Source organism: Teleopsis dalmanni, chromosome X (genome assembly GCF_002237135.1).
Source record: "Teleopsis dalmanni isolate 2A chromosome X, ASM223713v2, whole genome shotgun sequence".
NCBI lineage: Eukaryota > Metazoa > Arthropoda > Insecta > Diptera > Diopsidae > Teleopsis > Teleopsis dalmanni.
The window spans coordinates 45912995-45937870 of NC_051848.1; the positions used below are offsets into that span (position 1 = coordinate 45912995).

At 30.6% G+C, this 24876-nt stretch overlaps 4 protein-coding genes across 5 annotated transcripts; 3 read left to right on the forward strand and 1 right to left on the reverse strand.

Moving 5' to 3' along the window:
• The first annotated feature begins 335 nt into the window (after nucleotides 1–335).
• On the forward strand, nucleotides 336–2318 carry LOC119689971 (RCC1-like G exchanging factor-like protein). Its single transcript, XM_038104935.1, has 2 exons — nucleotides 336–501; nucleotides 567–2318. Exons 1-2 carry the CDS (start codon nucleotides 402–404, stop codon nucleotides 1832–1834), a joined length of 1368 nt encoding a protein of 455 aa, XP_037960863.1. The 5' UTR covers nucleotides 336–401; the 3' UTR covers nucleotides 1835–2318.
• A 2193-nt stretch (nucleotides 2319–4511) lies between these two features.
• On the reverse strand, nucleotides 4512–13595 carry LOC119689054. Its single transcript, XM_038103795.1, has 3 exons — nucleotides 13130–13595; nucleotides 6500–7205; nucleotides 4512–4808 (listed from the first exon to the last, which is right to left on the reverse strand). Exons 1-3 carry the CDS (start codon nucleotides 13259–13261, stop codon nucleotides 4672–4674), a joined length of 975 nt encoding a protein of 324 aa, XP_037959723.1. The 5' UTR covers nucleotides 13262–13595; the 3' UTR covers nucleotides 4512–4671.
• Nucleotides 13596–15305: 1710 nt separating this feature from the next.
• On the forward strand, nucleotides 15306–17558 carry LOC119689144 (post-GPI attachment to proteins factor 2-like). 2 transcript variants are annotated; one of them, XM_038103903.1, is made up of 3 exons: nucleotides 15306–16073; nucleotides 16167–16185; nucleotides 17352–17461. In XM_038103903.1, the coding sequence occupies exons 1-3, from the start codon at nucleotides 15446–15448 to the stop codon at nucleotides 17374–17376; spliced, it is 672 nt and encodes a 223-aa protein (XP_037959831.1). In that variant the 5' UTR covers nucleotides 15306–15445; the 3' UTR covers nucleotides 17377–17461. The 2 variants fall into 2 exon arrangements, with proteins under 2 accessions (XP_037959831.1, XP_037959830.1); XM_038103902.1 differs by lacking the exon at nucleotides 16167–16185 and having other exon boundaries at nucleotides 17352–17558.
• A 1063-nt stretch (nucleotides 17559–18621) lies between these two features.
• LOC119689145 lies at nucleotides 18622–22601 on the forward strand. The gene is made up of 4 exons (XM_038103904.1): nucleotides 18622–18868; nucleotides 19071–19169; nucleotides 20363–21577; nucleotides 22501–22601. Exons 1-4 carry the CDS (start codon nucleotides 18738–18740, stop codon nucleotides 22511–22513), a joined length of 1458 nt encoding a protein of 485 aa, XP_037959832.1. The 5' UTR covers nucleotides 18622–18737; the 3' UTR covers nucleotides 22514–22601.
• Nucleotides 22602–24876: the final 2275 nt, after the last annotated feature.

Consider the following 24876-nt stretch of genomic DNA (forward strand, 5'->3'; position numbering starts at 1 on the left):
TCGTACATTTGGCATTAATACCCACGCGCAATTGTCTTCATTTCAGCGCAGAGTTGTGTCAGATTTTTGAGTGTGTCGGAACTCTGAAAGAAGATATACTGATCAACTAAAAAAAAACTATTTTTTGTTTTGGTTGATCCTAATTTTCAAAAGAAATTGAAATATATAAGAAATAAACGTATTCAGCTTAAATGCACTGAAACGCAATATTCTGTCAGATTTTTGGGCATTTGGGAGCTAGCACTAGCCTGACACAAATACAAATATCGATAACAACAAAAACTACTTATCGTTCAAAACTCCCATCTCTAAACAGCTGTTTACGCTGTGCACATTTAAAAAAAAAAGTCGTTTAGCTGTAATGTTATTAATTTAATTTGAATATTTCTATATATAAGAACATGTTAAGTAATATAAGTAGAGTACAATGTACTCTTACTAGAGGTTATACTGCAAAAGCAAAGCGAATTATTCTTTCGCAAGATAAAAGTAAAATAAAAGGTATTTTCTATTTTCAATGCATTTAATTTAATAAGTTAACTTAAATATATTTAAACAATTTACAGTGCATGAACCCAAAATAGAGAATCCAAACGCAAATCGTATTTATGCATGGGGATTTCAAGAAACCGGCGCCTTGGGCCTTCTAACAAATGTTAAAAAAGCTCAGGAACGATACACAGAAATTGTAAATCACCCAACGAGGATGCAGTTCTCTGTAAACTCTGAAGTGGTTGACGTTACAGCTGGGTACGGGTTCTCTACATTTGCCGTAAAACGTTCTGATGGCGAAACACTATTTGGTTGTGGTCTGAATACAGACTCCCAACTGGGATTTCAAATCAAAGGATCTACCAGTGACCCGAAACATTTAGACGTAATAATATATCCAACGGCTATAAATTTACCTCGGTTAGAAGGTGAAACTAATGATGATATGGAAATAAAGTGCATGGCTGCTGGACGAGCACATCTCGTAGTCGTAACAAAAAATGGCACAATTTTTACAATGGGTAACAACTCGTATGGTCAGTGTGGTCGTGAAATTATCGCAAAAGAAGACTATCGTGGAAGTGCACTAATACATAGAATACCACAAACGTATTTCTGCGAAACAAATGATGAAGTAGTCAATGTAATTTGTGGTCAAGATCACACAATGTTTTTAACAAAACTTGGACGTGTTTATACTTGTGGTTGGGGTGCTGATGGACAATTAGGACAAGGACATTTTGAGACTACTGGTCAAATTTCTATAGCTAAAGGCGATATTGAAAAAGAAAATATTGTAAAAATAAGTTGTGCATCGGATTGTGTTCTTGCGCTAAATGCGAATGGTGAAGTTTTTGGTTGGGGAAATTCCGAATATGGACAGCTGGATAATTTAGATAATGCCGAACCGCAAATTAACAAGCCACGCTTGTTAAATATTACTAAAGGTTTAGGTAAAATAAAGGATATTGCTGCTGGTGGTTCTTTCTGTATGTTATTGAATGAAGAGGGACTAGTCTATACCTGGGGATATGGTATACTTGGCTTTGGTCCGTATGTTGAACAAACTTCAAAGCCACAACATTTGCTTCCGCCACTCTTTGGACGAAATGATTTCAGTAATGAAACTCACGTTGTTTCAATAGGTTGTGGAGTATTTCATATGGGTGCAATTAACTCTGATGGTGATTTGTTTATGTGGGGTAAAAATCGTTTTGGTCATTTGGGTCTTGGTCATAAAAAAGATCAATTCTTTCCATTTAAAACGGCCATCAACGGTAAAGTGCAGAAAGTTGCATTTGGCGTTGACCATACAATAGCAATATGTAAACCATTTACTTAGTCTAAGGCATTGTATATAAAAAACAACCTCTGTAGTCTATAATTATGCATGTAGAATTATATCCTAAAGTAAGTAACTAATTGATTAGGATTTATAAATAAGAAAATTGTTTTATTTTTAATTTATTTATTATAACTTTACTTTGTTAACATACATATTTTCGATTAACTAAATGAGTTACTTAAATGTCAGTTATTGAAAACCAAAAACGATTTTTGTTTAATTTGTACTTTTGGTTTATGTATAATAAAGCAATTATCCTACAATATAAACATTTCTGTATTAGTCAATTGTGACGTAGGAAACTATTTTTAATTGAAAGATTTTTTTTGTCAGTAAGAAATAAGTGATGATAATGTCAGCTTGTATTACGAACACGTTCGACGACATCAATGGATTCATCAAAAACCTCTGGATTATTTAACTAACTTTAAAATTATTGTGTTTATAGTAATTTAAAGAAAATTGTAGTAGCATAACATATATAAATATATTGTTATCAATTAATATAGTAATAAAGCGATTATGTTTTATTATAATATATATATATAATGATAAAATGATATTTTTATTTATAACTTCGAATTTTTTCATTCATTCGATTATTTTTTTATTTCCTTAACATAATCGCAGATTCGTTAACCTTTAATTCTTCTGTAAAGCTCTCCCAGTTTTTAAATACACAAGAGACTTTTAAATATCAGAACTATACATTACTTTTGGTCGTTTTCCAAAAAGTTGATATTTCATTCCCAACTTTAAACTCTTTTAAAGCTATTTCTCACAAATGGCCGTTATTTCTACTCAAGTGATCTTTGACCCCAACTCCATTTTTAAACTTCCATTTCTATGATGAACGGTTCCTCTTATTACAACATTGTTTAGTATGGAATAGTTAATTGTTGTAGCCTGCAAGGATCTACTTACATAGTTCCTTTTGGATGTGGCGGACGACACTTAATTGTCGAACTCAACGACTGGCTTCTAAATGCGTCTCCGTCCGAAATAAACTTATTGTTATTGTAAAAATTTTGTTACACCAACGAGATTAATATCGATGATTATAAGTCACTCTTAATAGCAACTGCTTCGGGTACCTTGAACTACTGGTACGCGACTAATAGTGTTTTACAGGACCACAATAGCGACAATTGTCTGTAGTTTTTTAAATAGAAAGATTAGTTTGCTGCGATAGATAATTAATTGTTGGTCATAATCTGCTCAATGGAAAGTGAGGTCTCAGGTCTCAGTACTCTTCTTTTCAGTTTGAACAATGATTTATTCTCAATTATCAATTATTATTATGAAAAATGTATAGAAATAGTTATAATTACGAAAGATTTATTTAAAACTGATATATTTGTTATCGAGTTTATCTTCGAGGTTGTTGAGCTCTTTCGTTGAATGATAAGTAGGCATTCTCTGTCGTTTAATTTAAGCGCATAACTAGTTTCGTCTTCTTAACAAGTTCTCTTCCTTACATACATATTGAATAAACTCGTCTTCAAAACTTTTTCCTATATTTCATTTTATTTCGATCTTGTGATATAAGACTGGTAAGGACCTCTCAAGGCTCATACATTCCCTTTTATGGGCTACTACTTCAACAACAAATGTTAAACATATTTTAGAATTGAAAATTGTAATTTTATTTATTAACCATTAAATAGTTTTATTCTTATGATAAACCCCTCATATTGGATAGTCAACTTCTTAATATATATTTGTGGCTTTGACTCCAAAGTTTTTAGCTTATAAATATTTTTTCATATTAAGAGAAATAAATGTTACATTTGCGTACCTTTGCAAAGATTTAATTAATTTAGTTCCACAAATCACAAATTCTACAAACTTCCATTTCTCTTTTCAGGTTTAGTTGTAATATGGGATTGAATTTGCGCTGATACAAGCAAAATTGAACTCGAATACTTAAATTATTTAATGAATATAATTATTTTGTAAATGTTTAATACGATTATAACAAAATATATATATAAAAATATTTTAACAAACATAATACAGTATTTGTAGTACACAAAGAGAAACATAAATTTTCTTAAACTGATCACATACAAAATATATATACTTTTATATATATATATATATATATATATATACTGAGTAATTAACTTAATACACGATATATTGGAAGAAAAATTATACAAATAAATTTAAAAGAATTTTTTTATATGTTTGTAGCAAATAATATTTTAATAGATACGGAAGTTGAATTCTTTTTGTAAATAAATATGTATTTGTATATATAATCTTTTTCTTATATACTTTATGATTCTCAATTACAGCTATTTTATTAACATTATTATTCAAATATTTAGGTACCATCGATTGATTATGCATATATATTAAGTTTAATTCACAGACACTAAAATCTTTTATTGAAAATTCAATTCAATTTTTGTTTTTTACAAACATATTTTGTTTTTGTTTTTGTTTTTGTTTAAAAATATTTTTATGCTTTTTCAAATAAAAAACGCAATTATTTCAATAACATAAAGTTTTTAAATATATTTGTTATAAATAATATTTAATTTTATTGGAAACATTCTTTAAACATTTCAATCGGAAAAAAATTTCAATTTTAATACGAGACAATTTACATGTAAAATAAATAATAAATAATACATATATTGTTACCACAACATTGCATACAAAACTTATTGAAAATTTTACTACATAACACAATAATTTCCAATTTAAATTTAAATTACGATTGGTTAAAAAAAGTTACTTTCAATTAACCATAGATGTCTACAAACTACAAAGAAATGCTGTGAAGCACACATGTTTTTAATAACAGACAAAAGCTTTAGTAAAATTTACTTCAATTTTTGATGATCATTTTCGTACTCCTCAATGTCCTTTATGTTTAGAAGATCAAATTCGACAATACCCTTTCCAAAGAACTGGGCAAACTTTCCAGCATCAGTTATGGGTTTGATTTCCCGTTTGAAGACTGCAAATATAACAAAAAAAGCAATATTAATGGATTTCAAAGAAATTTAGTAATACAATAATTAATGAAAAAAAATTTAATCGGGATACTGAAGATGCTCGGACTTCGATTTTATAGACTTAAAGCGTCTTCTGGTGATAAGATATCTTAAATATATTTTCACACTGCATTTTTACTCTCAACGCTTCTACAATCACTAATTTCAGCGAAATAAACGAATAAGCATAATAAGGTTCCAAGAACGGCCGGGTCAACGTCCCAGTTCCCATACGTCAATCTCGATACATAAGTATCGATACACCATCCCCAAAGAGATTTTACAAGCAGATCCCTACGGGCTTCCAGAACAACAATTAAGAATAATTGTCTAATAACCAGAGTTCGTATTTGCTCACTCATGTGCAGCTCAGGCTCATGAGCAAGAGCCAATTCTTATGTGAGCCCAAAATTGGCTCATGAGCGTGAGCCCAAAATTGGCTCATATTGAAGAGCTGCTCACCAGCGTGAGCCTTCAAGTTGCTCATATTGAAGAGCTGCTCATGAGGTCTCACGAGCCGAGAGCTCACGAGCTCTGTAGTTGGGCTCGCTCATGAGCGTGAGCCATCGTATGAAAAGAGTTTTTTGCCGGATCATGAACCGTGAGCAGATTGAGCCAAAATGAGCCGCTAATGGGTACGCAAATACGAACTCTGCTAATAACTGAGACAATTACAGCAATAGTGCTGAAATAGTGCTGCTATAATGCAAGTAAGCATAAAATAGAGAAACAAAAAACTTTGAGTGAAAACATAATAGAGTGTCTTAAGACCTCTCGAAAACAAATGTTAAGACAATAGGCACACGCACAACAGCAATAATATAAAGAGTTGAACAGTTCATAAACAATAATTAGAACCATGTGATGTTTCTATTATATACTCTTCACATCACAAACTTAAGGATTCTAACAAAAAAGTCTAACGTGTGTATTTATATCCCATATTTATTCTCAGAGGACACACAATCAAATATAAGTAAAAAATAGAAAAAGCACAGTAATATAGAGAATTTGTTCTTGCCTTCTTACGCTAGAAAATTGTAAGAGGGTGTGAAACAAACATGGACTAACAACCCTCTACATAGATGCAATTTTCTCTTAGAGATCTAGGTTGCATAGCAACAAACTTCTCTATAGGTATCCGCCTAATATCTTCGGGAATGTGTGATGCCTTTCCTGTGGCTAAGCCATATGCTAAACAATTACTTGGCACGCATAAATACGTCAAATCTTAATGTGTGCCCCAACTACAACTCGATGCCCTACGAAATCGCCCAACTATTTTCAATTCCTAATCAGACAACAATTTCAGTCTAATGATCTTGGGATCCCTCCTATTAATTTGGCTAGATTTCTTCAGTTTAACCCGGATTATCTTCAATTAAAATCCCACTCATCTATAATCTTCTTTTGTTCCCAAACAATACTCTCCTCTTTCATACTTCATATACCCAGTCATATCATTGTATATATTATCTGCCATATAGATCTCTACGGGCTACCACAACAAATGAGTTTGAAAACAACAGATGTAAAAGGGTTGAACATTAACTCGTGCTGTGTGAAAAGCATATTATATAGGTTATAACATGAATTGAACATTAATTGAAATCCAAGATGTAGTACCTATGTATATATATTTTTTATGACTTACCTCCGGACACATAATTCTCCAACATATAAATTTTCATGTCGAAACATTCATTTGCAATGCGTTCTGATATCAGTGATAAATCTGTAATTGGTGGGGTAACCACGCGCATAGTTCGGCGTACGCGTTCAGTGTCGACATTGTAGTACCCAGTGCCCATCTTTTGCATCAAATCCAGGAAGCTTTTTGGAGGTAAAGTTGTGTTATGATCCAATGGCATTATAAAGCAACGATTAGCCGTAGTATCTATAATTGCTGATTGATTCTCTTTAAAATCATGCATAAAACGTCCACGGCGACCATCCTTGAAATCTGGCACATCGACTTTTGCAATGCTCTCGTCATCTGACATATCAAATTCTATGTTTTCACGGAAGAAGTGATTATCAGATATATCGCCCAATAGTTCTTCTGCAGTAATACGTGGGAACAAGCTACGCCAGTTCAGATCAAAATCATCGGACTGTGTATAGAAACGTGGGAATGTATTGTTATCATCTACAAAGTAAGGAACCTCACAGGATGCAAGTAAATGTTTGCTGGAGTGAGATGGAGCATATGCACGATACAAAGTGTAGCCACCCAAAATACCCATCATCATAACAATCATCGAAATAAGGAATAATAAAATTGTTTTCACGCAGGATAATTGCGGAGAACGATTGAAGACCATTGACTCATTATCAACATCGGAGCTGTAATTTTGTTGCTGTAAATAAACAAAGAAAGTTTAAATTAAAACGAAATAAAGCAGAAATAAAACAAAACAGATATGAACTTTGCAATTGCAAAATTGAGGCGTATACATATTTATATGCCTTGATACCCATGACTATGTATATACATTCTTTGTTGAGTAGTGTCATATAGCTACTAAATAATTATTCATACACGATAAACAATTCAATTATCTTATCGAAAAATACACTTTAATGTGGTTATAAATGGTTTACTCACATAGACTTGAATGAACGAAATGCAGATTGGAGCAAGAAATTACATACGAAAATTACTTTGAAGGTTTAAATTCTATAATTTTATCGAAACCTTTTTGAACTTTGCAGATGATTAATACAAAACGATTAGATTCTTCATATATTTTTAAGTTTTTTGGTACACTAATCGGATAAAAATTGCTAAGAATGCAGATGCATATTTTCTATAGGGTGCGCTATCTCTTACAACAAGTAATGTACATTATAATTCAGAAAGATTTGTTTAAATTATCCACAAATGGTATTTTTACTTTATTCGAGGTATATTTACTGAATTTTTGAATATACTCTGTCTGTCCTATTAGGACGAAGAAGAAACGCCGGCTCATCTGTTATCTCACTTTAAGGCTGAAGCTTATGGGCGTTTCTGTCTTTCAATTACTCAGTAACATGTCCAATACATAATTGTACAAGTATTTACATTCAAAGTGTTTTGGTGGTTCGGAAACGCCCACATTTTTTTCAAAATTACACGGATTTTGGAATCAAAATACTTTTTTAGCTAATAGAGAAGGAATATCAACTTCTTTCACATTATCTTCCATAAAAATGGGTTATGGGTTATGACAATACCAACATTCTCTTTCCACTTTGCTTAATTATTTAAAATGCTCACATCAATCTTTGTATCTTCGATTTTACCGCTAAACAAAAAAAATCACATTCCGCAAATCACATTCAAGTGAAACTTAGTGTTTTATTTACCAAAGCTATACTTTATATGAACGTTAATTCAACAAAAGACTAAACACACCTAAGATAGCAACAATCCAACAAGTATGGTTCCAGACAGTTCCTGTGCAGTCACAGTCTCCGTTCTGGAACCACTTGTCTACATAGAGCATAAATCACAACATGGCCATTCAAGTTGGGCTACTGCAACGTTAACATCCATTAAAAATGGATATGGAAATCTTTAACAGTGGAATCAGTTTGAATAAAGACCACTGATGAAGAGTACTTGGCAATACTCGAAACAGGTTGTATGGTCAGCCAAATTTCAATAAATAAAAAATAAAAAATTTTTGTTTTTGTCTTTCTTTGCTATTCGATCCGTCTAAAAAAATTTAAATATGTGTTGTAAGCATTAGTAAATTCCACATAATTTTTTTTCAAAATAGATGTAAATACTTCTTTCTTCTTTGGTCGATGAAAAGCGAGTTAGTGTCTAAAGCACTTTTACTCAATAGTGTCAGAGACCACTTGGGTGATCCACAAGATTTTAGTTGAATCATAATAATGAGTTATTCAGATGAATAACTACACAGTAGTATAGTTTCGAGCCCAGCATATCTTTCTAATAGAATTAATATTACATTTGTTTTAAAAAAAAGAGCACACTTTCGTCTCTTAAGGCTTTATGTATATCTTCATTTTTGATACACCAAGGAACTTTTAACATTTGAACACAATATTTTGATACATTTGATGACTTCTAATGGTGATGATGAAAATACTGTGTTCAGAAATTTAGTTTTTGTTTGGAAGATGGGAAGAATCTTATACTGCAGACAAGCACTTAACAGCTGAGTGGGAAATGGTGGGCTACTGTGTGGCAAAATAACTCTAATCTAAAGGCGTTTTATATACGTTAATATGTAAGGGATTGAGCGACAATACTGAATGGTTAAACGATTTCGCTTCATATCAGTTGTTGTTGTTGTTGTTGCAACCCGCTGGGACCTATAAACAGATAACATGAAAGGATATAGGATACGATTACAATGGTGATGAAGTGGATGTGTAATGGTTGGGAATGATGGTGGGGAAATTAGGATAAGAGGTGAATGAAATCAATTATTAAAATATTTAGCATCTTGACCGTCTAATACTTTTACGTTTTGTTCTCACCGTTTTTTTTTTCTTTTAATGATATTATTTTGAAGTACTAACTGTTGAGACACATAGTGACTGTTGAGTCTCATAGTGACTGTCGAGTCACTATGGAATTAAAACTTTGCTTTTAATAATAAAAATTTTATTTAAATAAAATTAAGATTGACATATATACTCGTATAATACCTAAAGTACTCAACACTTATCTCATGAAACTTAATGTCTTCAAGTAATCGTCCAAAATCATTGATCGAAATATTTGAAATGAAAAAAAATTAAAAACCAATTAAATTTCTATATAATTAATTTCATAAAAAAGTTACGAAATTATGTATAAGAATTTAAATTGCATGGTGGTGAGGAATAAATCAATAGTTGATTCATATACTCAATTTTTATGCACTATACAAATAGTTCTTAGATTTCAAGTGGTAGTTTTTTATGTTGTTTTTTTTCTGAAAACTTAATACATATCCAATCATTCTAACACGTAAAAGATATACTGATACGTTATCATGACTAAGAAAATTTTCCAAAACAAATACAGCTAATATATAATATACAATAAAGCATATTACAACAAAGCAAGAGCGCACGCAATTAGGGCACGACGCTATCATCTCTGCACTTAAATATATTATACTTTTAAATAAAGAGTATTAAAAAGTAAAAATTATAATAAAAAATTTAAAAAAAAAATACTATTAGATACTTATTTCATAATTCGATGTTCAGGCCGAAACTCCGTCATCGTCATGAGTCTATATCCATCTCAGTGGGTATATGCCCATGCCCTCAATACATTGCCTGCATTCTTTTTTCTTTTTGCTGAAATATACAGCTTCTGGAGCCTTGTCAATGTCATGGCCTCATACCCATATCATAGTTACAAGGCCATGACCTCAGTATACTCAGTATTGTTCAATGACAATACCTGGGCAATAGTTGTGGGTAACTACTGGAATTGAGCACTGTGAAAGTATAAAATACTTAACCCTCCCAATTTCTATATTGATAGTTTATCCTACGCACATATAATAAACTATTCCACTCAATGTTAATAAATAAATCCATTAAATATAATATAATACAAATAAAGTTAAATAAATAAATCAGTAAGTTCCTAGGAATAAGCATTTAAATAAATAAATAAATTTTTATTAACTTGCTTTAGCATTTATATAGTTATATGACGGTAAACACATCAATATTCTTCTCCTAATTTTTTCTTTTATAGTAGATATACTTTTAGACACTGAAGAGCTTTTTTTGTGGTAATACAAAAATTATGACAGTATATACGAAAAGTAAACTTATATGTCACACCAGTGCATTAATGTCCTTCTCTTATTTCACATCTAGATCAGCGCCCCCCTAATTTTTTTCTTTTATGCTACACCTTTATCTTTGAGACAATATAATAATTCCGAAACCCAGAATAAGTCTTTAGTAGTGCAATCTACAGTTAAATTTTTCTAACACTATAAATGTATCATTGGTATTGTATATTATCATTGGCTTTTCTGATACAATACTTGTTAAATAGACGTTTTTATACTAGAAATACAATTATAATAGTATCAATATATAGTATAATATATAGTATAATAGTATTAATGAACGATAACTCAATTTCTGTGATAAATTAACATTGAGAGTTAATTCTTCTGCTTTAAAGTAATTAATATTAACTAGAAAGAATTAGCTACGCCAAAATTCTTCATTACCTCCAATCGCTATTTAGAAATGAAAACCTCAATGCTAAGAACAGGAAACTGATATACCATATAACCAAATAATTTGTCCGTCACTTCTATATGGTTGTGTAGCGTTTAGCAAAGCTTCAAACACTACTATTCACCAGTTAGAAATTGCACAAAGCCAGGCTCTGAGAAGACTTTTCAAAGTTCCTTGGTACATTAGGACGAATGACATCCTCAGGGACCTCAAGATTGATCCCATTAAAAAATACATAAAGGATAGAGCCCTGAAATTATTTGCGAAATCTGACAGACTTACTAACATCGCGTTATCAAATCTCAGAATGGTTACAGGCTCCTAGGGGAGATATGCAGATCTGAGGTCAATTATTGCTTAGTCTAATGAAGTCATAAACAATAATCCAGTCAAGGCGCAAAGAGGGGTTTTGTAGAAACCTCGCAGTTAATAGAGAGTAAAAGTGCTCAGGTGCACTGACTCAACTCAACTATCCTCAACATATATAGAAAGAGTTTTTGTCTTATCATTATATTGAAATGGAGATTTTCATGATTTTGATAGATTTTTATATTGAAATGCAGATTTTGATAGATTTTGATTTTAAATAGTTACAGACAAAAATATATTTCTATGTTGTCTACCTAAGTATATTTCTGTTGTTGTTGTAGCCCGCTGGAACCTAAAAGCAGATAACATGAAAGGTTTTACAAGACTAATACATCGGTTAGGAAGTGGATGGGTGAGAGTTGAAGATGGGTGAGTGAAATAAGAGATAAGAGGTAGATTGTGGATAAGTGAAATTTAAATTGAAATCAACCCGAGTACAGGCGAAGGAAGTATACTTCTTAATCAAAATGGGAGAAAATTACTCCCATTTCAATCTAATTAAACACTGATTTGTACAGCCAATGTCATTTTACATTTATTTCTTGTGCCCAAACCTCCAGCGCCTCAGACCAAACTGGAGATTTGTCATCGTCATGCCCTCATGCACTAGTTATGTAGAATGAAACGAAATTAAACTATTTATATATTTTTTCTATACTTTATTTCACAAGATTTTAAAAACTGATTTAAATACTTTTCGCGTTATTCTAAGTGAGGGGTGGGGCTTTAAGCAAAGATTAAAGTAATTAACACTAATTATTTTTGGTTTGTGTAAACAGTCAGCAACAATTTGTTTCCCTCCCGTGAAATGAATACGTGTCAACGAAAAACTAGAGAAAACGTAAATGCAATTCAAGTGTTGGGGGGAGAGGGGTTAGAACTTTAAGTCTTAATTATGTTAACTTATATGGCATATGTTTTAGAGAAAAAAAAAAAAAAGGAAAAAGAGAAAAGACGCAAAATCTGCGTATTGGTTTTAGAATTTCTTACTTATTCTTTGACTCAGCAAAAATATATTTTGTATATATTTTATTTTTAAATAAATATGCATTTGCATTTATATATGGAAGTGCTTATGAAAAGTAAACTATATATTGTGCGATATCTACAATGATTGGCTGAGGCGTGCAAAATTCATTTATTTTGCTTATGCACAGCACAACCAGACACTTGCGATAAGAAAATTGAAAAGAATTTTCTTTTTTATCTGAAATAGAAATAAACTATTTATAAACTATAATAAAATTATTTAAAATTGGGTTTTGCCAATGACATATTATGACGCGAAGTCAATAATGAAAAATAAAATGCTAACTGAAAAATATTTAACTGCGTTTGCAACAGCTCATTGAGTTACGTTCCACAGAGAGAAAATGTAAATAAAATACATGCAGAACCCAACATGAGAAAAATCAATATACACATTTGCTTGCTGCACTTGCAAGGATAATCAACATTCGATAAACACAAGGACAGTTCGTAATTCAATGACATTGGCAACGAGTATTAGAAAAATTGCAAAACCAACTAAAAACGTACTTAGATTAACGTAGATTTTAATTTATTTTATATGCATATATTCAATTTATATTCAATAGATACTTGACATTGATTATGTGTTTGTAAAGAGAAATACAATATATTTGTATAAATTCATAATTTATATACTTATAAATACATAATTCGTTGTACTTACTTGTAGTAACGATCCACGTCCTAGTTTACTGCTCTGCAGCATAGCCACTTCATCCTGTCCACCGCCTAATCCAAAAGGTAGCGGAACCTTTTCAGATTTTTCATTCACTGATGGTTTAGTTAAAATTGTCATGTTGAAATTGTCTTTTAATCTTGTCTTTTATTGTGCAATAATTTATATTTAAGAGTACTACTCAATTTCACAACAATATCAGCAAAATATACACGACAATCTTGTATACAAAATTGATTTTTCTTTTATTATCAAAATTTACTTCCCCGAGATTTTCCTCGAAGAAACTCCGTCGTTCGCTCTTTCACACGAAATAAAATTAAATAATGTACACAAATAAAGAAACACAATTGCTATATCAGTTCTGGATTTTAGGCAAACCATCCACGTAACCTCTTTCAAACATTCAATGGTGTGATTGAAAACATTTCTTTTTTTTTTTTTTTAATTCCTAATTTTTATACAACAATATCTTTGAATAATTTATTTATTAAGAAAAATTAAATTTCTATCTGCTGTCAATTAAATTCTTAAATGAATACTAAACAAGTTTTTAATGCATCAGATTTTTACTATGTTCAAACAGACAAATTTCTTTATACTATGTTCAGACACACCTTAATTTCGCGAAAATCTTAATTTTATCTTCGTTTTAGAGAAATTTATTTGTTTTTTTCACGCAAAATTCAGTTTTGAGGTTAGAACGAAATTAAAGAAAATAGCCTTAATTTTGTTGAAACGAAGGCTGAAATTAAGGGACATTTTAAATGCAACTATGCGTAAAATAAATTTTAACCAAAAGATAAACCCGAGATAACGAAAAAGTAACATTTTTTTTAAATAAATGTCAATCACATTTGACTTTAATAAAACCGCTCGCCCCTCCTGCCCCCTCTAGATTTCAAAATGTTATTATTGTTTTGAAAAAAAATTTAAAACTGTTTACAAGAAAAATTTAAAATTTGTCTTTTTAATCTTTTAGCAATTTACATACATATATACAACATACATATATTTTTTAAATAATAATTTTTCCACTTTATGCGTGCATATTTTTAAACTTCACAACCTACTTCGAATTTTTTTATTTATCTTAACATGTTGACTTGTACATCAATCACTATTATTGCTATTCCTATAATTTTTGTTTAAGTGTTCATGTACAAAGTGCAAATAAAATTGTACATATAAAAACGACTTTTTTGTGAACAAAATCCAATCTTCAAGTTTTCAGTGAACTAAGGGTAAAATATACTAGCTAATATAGCCAAAAAGAAAAAAGTACTAAAGAGGGGTACCTTAGCACACTTTGAAATATATAATAATATTATATCAGTATATCAGCGTCTCCCCTAATTTCGGCCCTGGGTACGCCCATGTATGTATAGCTAGTTATATAAACTAGCTATTAATTTCAGGGTAATAGCACATTCATCTAGGCACTTGCCCATTTACATTAATGAATTCAAAAACTGAACGTTTATCACATTATAATGATCTAATTTATGTAGCTGATACCGCTTTTATATGCAAAAAGGCATTAAAGAATTTTCGCTTGTAAAGAAAAATTTCTGTATTCTGTGAAATGTTTCATTTAAAGTGAAAAACTCGGAAAATTTAAAAAAAAATTTTTAAATGTTTGTAAAATTGTTCACAACATGAATAAAGAAATAGATGTATACAGAAAACAACATGCAATGCATCGGTTAAAATTAATAATTATAAATAAACTACAAATAGCGTTACTTCTCTTTATATGTCTATTACATATTTCATTTATTAAAACAAAAAACTTCATTAAATACTTAAGAAACTTTAAAAGCCCAACAGCTCTTGGTAGAGTAATATAATTTATTAAGTAAATTACACTTACTAAGTAAGCAGTGGAAACATACTATAATTATAATAACACTATGTGTTATAAGACTTTATATTAAAAAAATTTTTACAAAAATTTGAAATAAAAAAACTTTTTTAAATGAAAATTTACGTAAATTTTGCGTACGAATTGGATATAACTTCAGCATTTTAGAAATGAAAAAAAATGGAACTCAAAAGCTGTGCTGTAGTATAACATTGATAAGAACGCGTCAAACCAATGTCGTCTGTAGGTCAACCAACAAGAATGACAATCTTCTGTATGTAGAAAACAATAATAAAAATTTCGTACGTCAAATTAAGTACTTAACTTATACATGTTGGAATAGTTTTTGCTACAACTTGCAATATAATATTATTATTAATTTGAATAATGTATCTGAAAGAATATCAAAGAATTAAGGCTAAAAGAAAGTAATCATACACATGCTACCTCTCTATGAACGTCTTAATGCGCCGAAGCCTGTGTTGCGTATACCGTTTGGTAAAGTTGCAGCTGCTGTTGTAAGTCTGCCGTTGGGAAGTTTTACTTTTTGCGTAATTTGGTCACTACTATTTGAATTCCGTCGTTCCACATATACCCACTGTGATGTGCCTAACTTTTTACCTTCGATATCAGCAGCCATTGGCAACTATAATCCTCAAAGGACGGTTTGGCGTGTGGCGATTTGCTTACATCTACCGGCCCGTTTAGCAGTAGCTAAAATATATTGGAAATATTATCAAACTGCTATACGTAAAAATAGACGCATATTGGGTACAGTAGCATGTTTACTAAATGTGATTGAAAACTTTGCACTCTTAAGTTTATCATTGTGGACATCATCCGATAATTACAAAATTCATCGCAATTCATTCGTCGCATTTATTCTATGCAGTGAATTGTATATGTTAATTTCATACTTTCTTAATAAGAATGGTCGACGTGGTCCTCTTATTCCGATAGAAGAAAAAGCTCTTAAATATAAAAGAAATTTGTTTATCACTAATCTTACAGCGTTTTTATTAGCCGGCTATTGTTTTATGCGACACAATTCACGTTGTGAGCCTGGAGGTGAGTAAGCCACTAATCATGTAGAAGCTAGTAGATTTATAACAATATACTTGTCTGCAAACTCATTCTAACTTATAATATGTTTTCTTTTAGTACAACAGAAACTGAAAAAGTAAGCTCTGCGTAAAATAGTTTTGCTTATGTTAAAATGGATAATACATTAACAAATTAAGAATATGAAAATCATAACTAAATATTCTACCATCAACAGTTCAATGGATACATTTTTAATTACAACAATAACACTAATGCTTGCCTTACTTACCTTTAAACCAAATTAAAAGCAATATTCATATAAATTTTTATTCATATTTATATGTTATATTTATATATCATATTTATATATTATATTTATATATCATATTTATATATTATATTTATATATTATACTTTTTTATATATGTTACATTGTTAAAAATCAATCTAATACATAATTACATATATATATTTATGTTAAATAATATATATTCAGCGTTTATATAAGTTATTATAATGACAAATTATTGCAGTATAATTTTTCAGTTAAGTGAAGGTATTTTGAAGTATATTATGAACACGTCAACTCCGAATAGAATCAATAGTATAGATAGGAATATAACAAAAACAATCGAAAATTATGTCTAATTAATAATTATTTGTATTAAAACGATAAGCTCAATAATTTTTATTGGAAAAATATTAGTCAGTTTGGCCTAACTACAATGTAAGATCAGGATTATTTGCATTCTATCACAAAACTTTAATTTAACCCAAATGCGAGGAATAATGCTAGCAATGTAGTTGAATCATATTATATTGTAAAATTAATCAGGAAAATGATATAGATATAGACGACGTGACTACCTTTATTTTTATTACGCTAAGTGAATGCACATACGAATATATTTATTATACTTTTCCTACTAATTTATATTTTTTTAATAAAATAATTTACTGTTAATTTATAAAATTTATATTATATAATATGATATATAAAATATATATTTAAATATATTTATATTTACATATATCAATGATGAACTTATTTAAAAAAATTTTTAATTAAAATAACTATTGTAAAAGAAATAAAGTCTTTAAGAGGGCGTCTGATCCGATGTCAATAGTTCTTTCCGGTTAAAATCGTACCATGTTTCTTTAAAAAAATTGTCCATAATTCAAATAAAATCCGATTTCTTAGGATAGAGCTCAATTTATGTTTAGTTTTGATTATTAAATTATTACTAATAATCATTTCATTACCATTACTATTATACATACTATAATTATTTTTATTTATAGTTTATACACTTTTCGCCCTGTTTGAATATGTCGTAGTGTGGACTAACATGGGATTTCATATGACTGCTGTTATGGACTTTTATGCCTCGACTGTGATATTTGACTGGCAAAAGGGACTCTACCTATCACAGTTTTAGTCAATGAATTAAATAAGTTGGTTTTAATGTATGTTGTAAACTTACTTAATAAAATCTAGTTAAAAATGTATCGCGAATTATAAGAGTAAATTTACTTAAATTTTCGTAATAAAAATTTAGTTTAGGTAACATATTTTAAATATAACTTTAATAAATAATTAATTTATTTATTTTAAATCTTAATGTATAAATTTCATATATATATTATGATACTTAACGTTTAGATTTGATACTAGTATAAAATTCAAAGAAGATTACGTACTGTTGTGTCGTTATTAGGTTGTATCGGCGATTCATAGGGATCCATTTAGACCTATTGGCCCATTGTGTTACCATATAACGGAAAAACTCAAAGGTTTAAAACCACCTTAAATCTTTAGCAAAACTTGAAATATTATTTAAGGAATTTATTAATCATACAGTTGACCAAAATCCTCAAAAAACGACTCTCCTAGAGTAGGAGGCGGCGCTGCGCATGTGCTGAGCAAGAACAAACCAGATGAGAGGCACTTTTATCGTCCTCTCCACAACTGCAACAGATATTATTCAAAGGAAGATTCAATCTTTTAGTATGGTTTTTTAATCTGCAATAATCTGTGGGTAAGCCTACCACAAGACTGATATCTCTACGGTGCATCTTAATGAAAATATTGGATTTTTTCTATTTAATAGTATGTATACATTTCTATTAAATATATCATGCATTTTCAGAAAAGCTAATGGCGAACACTTCCTTCTGAAAAACACCACAATATTCTGGAAGCCTATAGTAAGAAGATATATTCAATCCTGAGAAAATCCTAAATCACAACTTGTTTCCGTACTTTAAAATAGTCAAACCCTTCCCGAAATAGAAATTTCCTGACAGTCACGGGAGATCGACATTGATTTTTTTGTCGGAATTCAGAGTGGGAGGGTAAAACTGACTGCACTAATGTTAAGATAAAAAAATATTGCTACTTATGATTTTTATATCATAATTTTTTAATTTATATGACCCTCTGATTAAAGCAATCAAATCTAGCTCCCCGTTGACTGTAATGTCAATTTTATTCGTTTTTGTTTATTTTTATTTTTTAAAAAATCAAAATATAAAATTAAATTTTATATGTATTTTTTTTTCGAAAACACATCAGTAAAATTGAACTATTTATTATCAATAGATTAAATTTCAAATATGTGCTACTCAAAAGTATCTTAAATCTGTTCACAAATTATCCGCTATTTGCAAAGCAAAAAAATCGTAAACATGCCGAGATTAGATCGCACAGCGGCTATGGCCATAATCTGCCCATATTGCTATACTTTAGTTATAACGCGTACACGTGCTATAATTACGAGAAAAACCCATACTGTAGCCTTGGTCCTGTGTGTCCTAGGGTAAGCATTCCACTTGTACTTCACTTGCAACATTTGATGAACTCTAGTTAACCAAGGGTTATATATATTTTGTTCAGCTTATTTTTTATGTATCTGTAGTCTAGTACATGTAACGTTATTGTACTAACATATATATATATTAATATTATATTAACTATCATTAAAGTACCAGTGGCTAATAAATGTTGTTGTTGTTTTGCAGTTTGGGGCCCCTAGCAGCAGGTGTATATTGCTTAAAGTCCATGAGAGATATTGTACATTATTGTCCAGAATGCGATAATATGATTGGAATACATGAACGGTAAGAATGATGAGTTTTATAACTGTAATGATATTTTATACAAGGTTAAGTATATACTACTGTTTCTGATCAAAGTGCTACAAGTAAGACAGCATGTATTACCAGAGAACTGATATGTCTACTTAGCACTCGAGTCATTAGCTATGTTTCACTTATATTCACTCTAACTCTTTTTTTTGTACATTGAACTCCGAGACCTGAATTGATTCCGCTTTAGTTGAAGCGGCTAACGCGTTAGCCATCTAATTTAAACCAAATGATTTCAGAAGAATATTTTTATCTACTCAGGCTTTTACTACCAACTATAGGTATTTACTCCTTCTAGATGGCTTTTTTAGAATATCTTTTCAGGACACACCTCCCTGAATAAACGAACATCATTGCAACCTCAACACTGTTGTGCTGAAACAGGATACCTTATCGTAACTGTAAAGACGAACCAGCTCTTTAGCCTGACGGTTACCTGGAATGTCACGCCAGTAGCAACTTCACTCGGTTGAAAACCATTTTTCAATCAGAAATCTAGTTGTAGAGCAACTTAATCCACAATATGGCTCCGGTTTACAGAGTTGAATGGGCAGATCCTGACCTCGCAAGACTGTCCGCGGACTAATTACCATTGATTCCTGTATGACCAGGCACCCAACAAAGCATCATAACAGTCTAACGGAAGTTTAGAGGAAAACTTGCAGGAGGATAATGCTTTGATTGCTGCTTGACCATTTGAGTAAATACAGATACGGGCGCCTTTCATCCCATTACTAATGTTGACACGAGCGCACAGCTCGATGACGTGAATCACCGGTTAGAAGACGAGATTTTAGTGTTGGGACCAAATATCCCTGCACCAACTCCTTCTTTGGTTTTTGAACCGTCGGTGTACCACGAAATCACAAGCCACTGCAACAATATGGAAAATCTAAATCTTCTAATATAGATTAGTTTGTATATCACTGGCTTAAGATTGTTGGTTTAAAACACATTTGCTGCCAACTATTTTTGGTAGAAGATAACAAGGTTATAGATTGTCAGTGAAGTGCAGCCAATCAACTCTAATAGATTTTTTGCGCTAAGACTATGTGTATAGGTATATATTCGTAGAGAATTTTACCGAATAAAAATTATAATAATTTTCATATTTTATTTAAAAAAATTTTTTTTAATGTACCATATTAAATTTTTATTATTTTTAGTTTTAATAGTCAACGCGATACGTCTATTCACGGATATCGAAGTAGTACTTATAAAGCTGCCGTGCCTCTGACTACAAAAAATAATGAAAGAAAAGCTTCGAAGGAATCAAACAAATTAAAAATAGAGGAAATTTCATATAATTACGTACACCCCTTAACTTATTTTTATTCCAAATACGGTAATACAAAAACACCAAAGAAATTTGCAGAATTGCCAAATAAAGTGCCACTTAAAATAGGTCAAGAAGATCAAAACTTTGCAAATAGTCGCGATAATTTAGATATTAAAACTAAAGTAAAAACAAAGTCTGAAAATAGAAAGGCTCCTGCTGTAGCGGGTCAGAATTTACACACAAAGTTCACTGATCCAACTAGTAACTTACATTCCAAACGGCGAACAAAAGAGAAACACTTGGGAAACACAACTAAAGAAGTTCCTAAACAGAAACAGGACATTAAAAAGAGAACAGTTTATCCGGAAATAGCCAAAACAATTTATAAACGTAAACTTTCTGCATCAGAGAGTGATTCATATATGGATAGTAACAAATCTATAGAATTGAGTAGTTCCGAAGAGATTCCTCCAAAGGTCAGAGAATTGCTAACAAATGACAAAGAACAACCACATGGTTATACCGAAAGACCGAAGAAAGTATCTATATTGACAGAACACACACCTGTGCAAAAACATTCTATAGAACTTTTGAATGGTTTTAAAATGAAACCAACGCAATCTTTAGACGAAATGAAACAAAACCAAATGGAATTATATTATAATGAATCAAAACAAAGGAAATCTGTGCCTAAAGATATAGTCAAAACTAAAGGTTACAATTTGGATGAAACAATATTACCGGTAACAAATCCAGATGCAATCGGCAATAATACGAAAATGTTAAGTAAAAACCCAAACGTTGTATTGTTCAAAGAAGCGTTTACCCAGACCACAAATGATTTAGTAGATGAGCCAGAATTAAATACTGAAGTAGGGCAAAGCGGGACGGAAATTTCAGTTCGTAGTACGAATAGTTTACTACAGGTCAAACTCGTTAAAAAGAGCCTGCACTCGGACGAAGATTACGAATTTTTATTTGAAAATTTGGAAACACCTGTTGATTCTGAAGTGTCCATTGTCACACATGACGGCTCATTTTTTTCTACCATATCATTCTCAGATTCTTTATTAGATGTGCTTTCAGACTCTTCCATCACAAGGTTTGTATACAAAACAAATCGTATTATTAAGCTCAAAAATCACATTCTTTATATTACAACTTTAAACTTCATTGTATACAGTTTCATATTTCTTTACACACGTAAAGAGAAGTATGATATACTATCTATCTATTTTGTAGTTCTAAAAGTAAACTCACATAAAACAAATTTGTAATTGAGATTTCAATTTTAGTCATAAAAAATCGCATGATTTTGTTAGTTAGATCCCAAGATCTAAGTTCAGGAACTTTGTCGCGTTCAAAGCCAATCCAGAAAGTGTTTCATAGTTTGAGGCACCGTTTTAAAAAAACGATATAACGAATTTTTCATCAAAAAAAGATTTAGATTTTCATAATTTTCAACGAAGTTCCAAAGTATCCCACTTTTAGACCAAACAGCACACCAAAAAGTGATGCAATGGTCTTTCCATAGTCACTTGTGGATTTTCATTACCCCAGATGGTAAAGTTTTCTTTGTTGACATATCCACTACAAGAAAAACCGTCATCTAAACGCTATTGTTCGGGAAGGCAATCAACGTATGTTGTGCGCACGATTAAACTACATTCTCTCAACATTATAGTTGACTATTCAATCTAGTACAATTGTATGAAATACCAGATACTGTGCATTAGGTATATGTTCTATGCATTGCATAATCCATACTCTAAAATGACAAAGCTTAAACTAAACATATGAGTTCTGTTTGACATATGTCACTAGAAGAGTGTGATCAATACAGGACCACAAAATGGCTAACCCTATAATATATTACCGTATATTATAAACTCAATGAAGTTTAAAGCATAATGTTTCACAAAATTTAAATTAGTTTAAATCACTTATTGTCATCCTATAAAACTTTTTCTAATAACAAAGACTCTTTTTGTATAATTTCACATTTTTTTATAATTTTATTTTTAGCGATGAAGAATAAATGACATCATGGACAAAAGAACCAGATAGCGTTAATGTCTTTTCGGCAACAAAATTTGAAGAAACAGTTTTCCGTTTTAAAATTTATTCCAAACTGATCATATATAAAAGAATAAATATAGTTCTCTATTTCAACATTTTTTTTTATTATTTATTAATTAACTTATCACAACGCTTTAAATACCGACATTAAATATTTTAAATTCTTTAATGTCTAAAGCATAATATAGACCAGGACTGTCCAGACTATATGTGATGTCCAGACTATATGTGATGTCCAGACTATATGACAATACAAATTACTGTACAGATTGGAGGGCCGCAGAAACAAAAACATTCGTTCATAGTTGTTATTATAAATACGGTTATAGTGTTAAATTCAGTTTTATTAATTTATCAATTTAAATTCATTTATTTGGTATATTATAGAAATAAAATAATGTAGTAGATTAAAAATATGTCGTAGGTCGCATAAACATTAGCCGCATGTGCCACGCGGGCAGTACTTTGAACAGCCCTGATAAATATAGATGCAAACCAAGTATGCCGTGCTACCAAATCGACCTGTATATATTCAAGTATACGTACCATTTGATCTGCAGACATGTATACGGTCAAATTACACCTTGTTTCAAAGAGTATAGCAAAGAGCATACTTGGTCTGAATACTTGGTGTCCATACATGTAGTATCGTCTATATCATGGTTAAGTCACCTATTCGTTGTCTCCACTCTAATTCCAAAAGATATTGCAAAAGAAATTAAAACAACTCAAATACATTAAAAACTATGTGGTGAGCAACGAATGAGATGAGCTCAGTTTGGTGAGATTGGTTGAGTAAGACGTCTACTTAATGTTTAAAATAAATATAAGAAAATTGTATGTAAATACTGTGAAAACTTATTTTGCCATAATTTTTATAAATCGTTCAAGTAATTCAACAAAAATTAATTGTAGTGATGATGAAGACCTCAATGGTCGTTATTTTCAGATATGAGGACTTTCATAGCATTGTAATTGTTTAGGCAATATTTTTAAAATGAAAATATAATGCTAATACGTAACCTTTTGCAAATTAAATTTATATAATGAAATAAAAGAACAATTTAAATTTTGTTTTACCTTACAGAAAAAATATATTATATCTTTTATTTTTGGCTTAACTATTAATACTAAATTTATTATTTTTCTATTTAATTTAAAAAGCAATTCCTAAACATCTAAACATCTTTATTTTCTTAAAATTGCGTTAGCATCGAAATTTTAAATTTAACTCAGGTTTATTAAAAACCAGCCAATTGCATGGATAGACAGGTCCATAAAAATATGGATTTGCTTGCAACTTATTAGAAACAACGTGGTTTATATTAGCGCAAAATATCTCTTTTTTGAGTTTCCGGTCATAGAGATTTTCAGCAATTGCAAGACAGATGAGTTGACCAGGCAGGGAGCTACAGATAATCACTCGGACCACCTAAAAAATCTGGGCACATCGTTGACATCAAAGAATACTTGAAGAAAATGCGAGTTGGTCATGAAATAATAAGAACCCAGTTCTCTCATTGAGATATCCCGTAAAGATATCGGTTTCACTCAGAAGATCTCTGAGTTTTCTTCATATGGTAATCAATTAGCTTAACTGAAACTATCTATTCTGAATCTATTCTTATTGGGTATGAACCTAACATTTTGTAAACATTTGTAGGGATTTATAGCTTAAGTTTGTATATTAAGGACATGTGCGAGTTAGGCTAAGTTGATGCTAAACCAAATGGGAGATTTTTTGCACTGCACACATTTAGCCATTTATCAACACGTATCGACACATGACTACATTATTGGCACAACTTAGAATTTCCCTTATTTAGAACCCAACTTAGCCTAACTCGCACACGACCTAAGCATTCATATCATATTTTGTTGAGAGCTTGTGCTACATCAAGATAAATTCCAAATCAGTATTTTAAATACTCAAAAGCTTTCGTTTGTAAGACGATTCACTTGCTCTATAATTCAATGATTTGTGGAAAATTTGACTTTAATATTTTAGCCATTTATCAACACGTATCGACACATCACTATATTATCGGCACAACTTAGAATTTCCCTCATTTAGAACGCAACTTAGCCTAATTCGAACACATCCTTAATTTACTTTCATGTCATTAACAGATATTACCCTGTTTACGGGAGTAATTGGAGAGCACTCTTTATAAAAACTATATCGATATTATAACCAATGCCTATTTTCATTAATATCGAACGATTATTAAGTTTCACTATCATTTATATTTTATTCAATGATTAATTTAATTTACTTTCATATCATTAACAGAAATTATCCTGTTTACGAGAGTAGTTGAA

Bases quoted from the DNA above. Each gene is read 5' to 3' on its own strand.
- LOC119689971 (XM_038104935.1), top strand. From the start codon at position 402: ATGTTAAGTAATATAAGTAGAGTACAATGTACTCTTACTAGAGGTTAT. The intron at 502-566 runs GTATTTTCTATT...AACAATTTACAG, and splicing joins AGATAAAAGTAAAATAAAAG to TGCATGAACCCAAAATAGAG.
- LOC119689054 (XM_038103795.1), bottom strand. From the start codon at position 13,261: ATGACAATTTTAACTAAACCATCAGTGAATGAAAAATCTGAAAAGGTT. The intron at 7,206-13,129 runs GTAAGTACAACG...GTTTATTTACAG, and splicing joins GACGTGGATCGTTACTACAA to CAACAAAATTACAGCTCCGA. The intron at 4,809-6,499 runs GTAAGTCATAAA...TTATATTTGCAG, and splicing joins GGAGAATTATGTGTCCGGAG to TCTTCAAACGGGAAATCAAA.
- LOC119689144 (XM_038103902.1), top strand. From the start codon at position 15,446: ATGCTACCTCTCTATGAACGTCTTAATGCGCCGAAGCCTGTGTTGCGT. The intron at 16,074-17,351 runs GTGAGTAAGCCA...TTTTATTTATAG, and splicing joins TTCACGTTGTGAGCCTGGAG to TTTATACACTTTTCGCCCTG.
- LOC119689145 (XM_038103904.1), top strand. From the start codon at position 18,738: ATGCCGAGATTAGATCGCACAGCGGCTATGGCCATAATCTGCCCATAT. The intron at 18,869-19,070 runs GTAAGCATTCCA...GTTGTTTTGCAG, and splicing joins TTGGTCCTGTGTGTCCTAGG to TTTGGGGCCCCTAGCAGCAG. The intron at 19,170-20,362 runs GTAAGAATGATG...TATTATTTTTAG, and splicing joins ATGATTGGAATACATGAACG to TTTTAATAGTCAACGCGATA.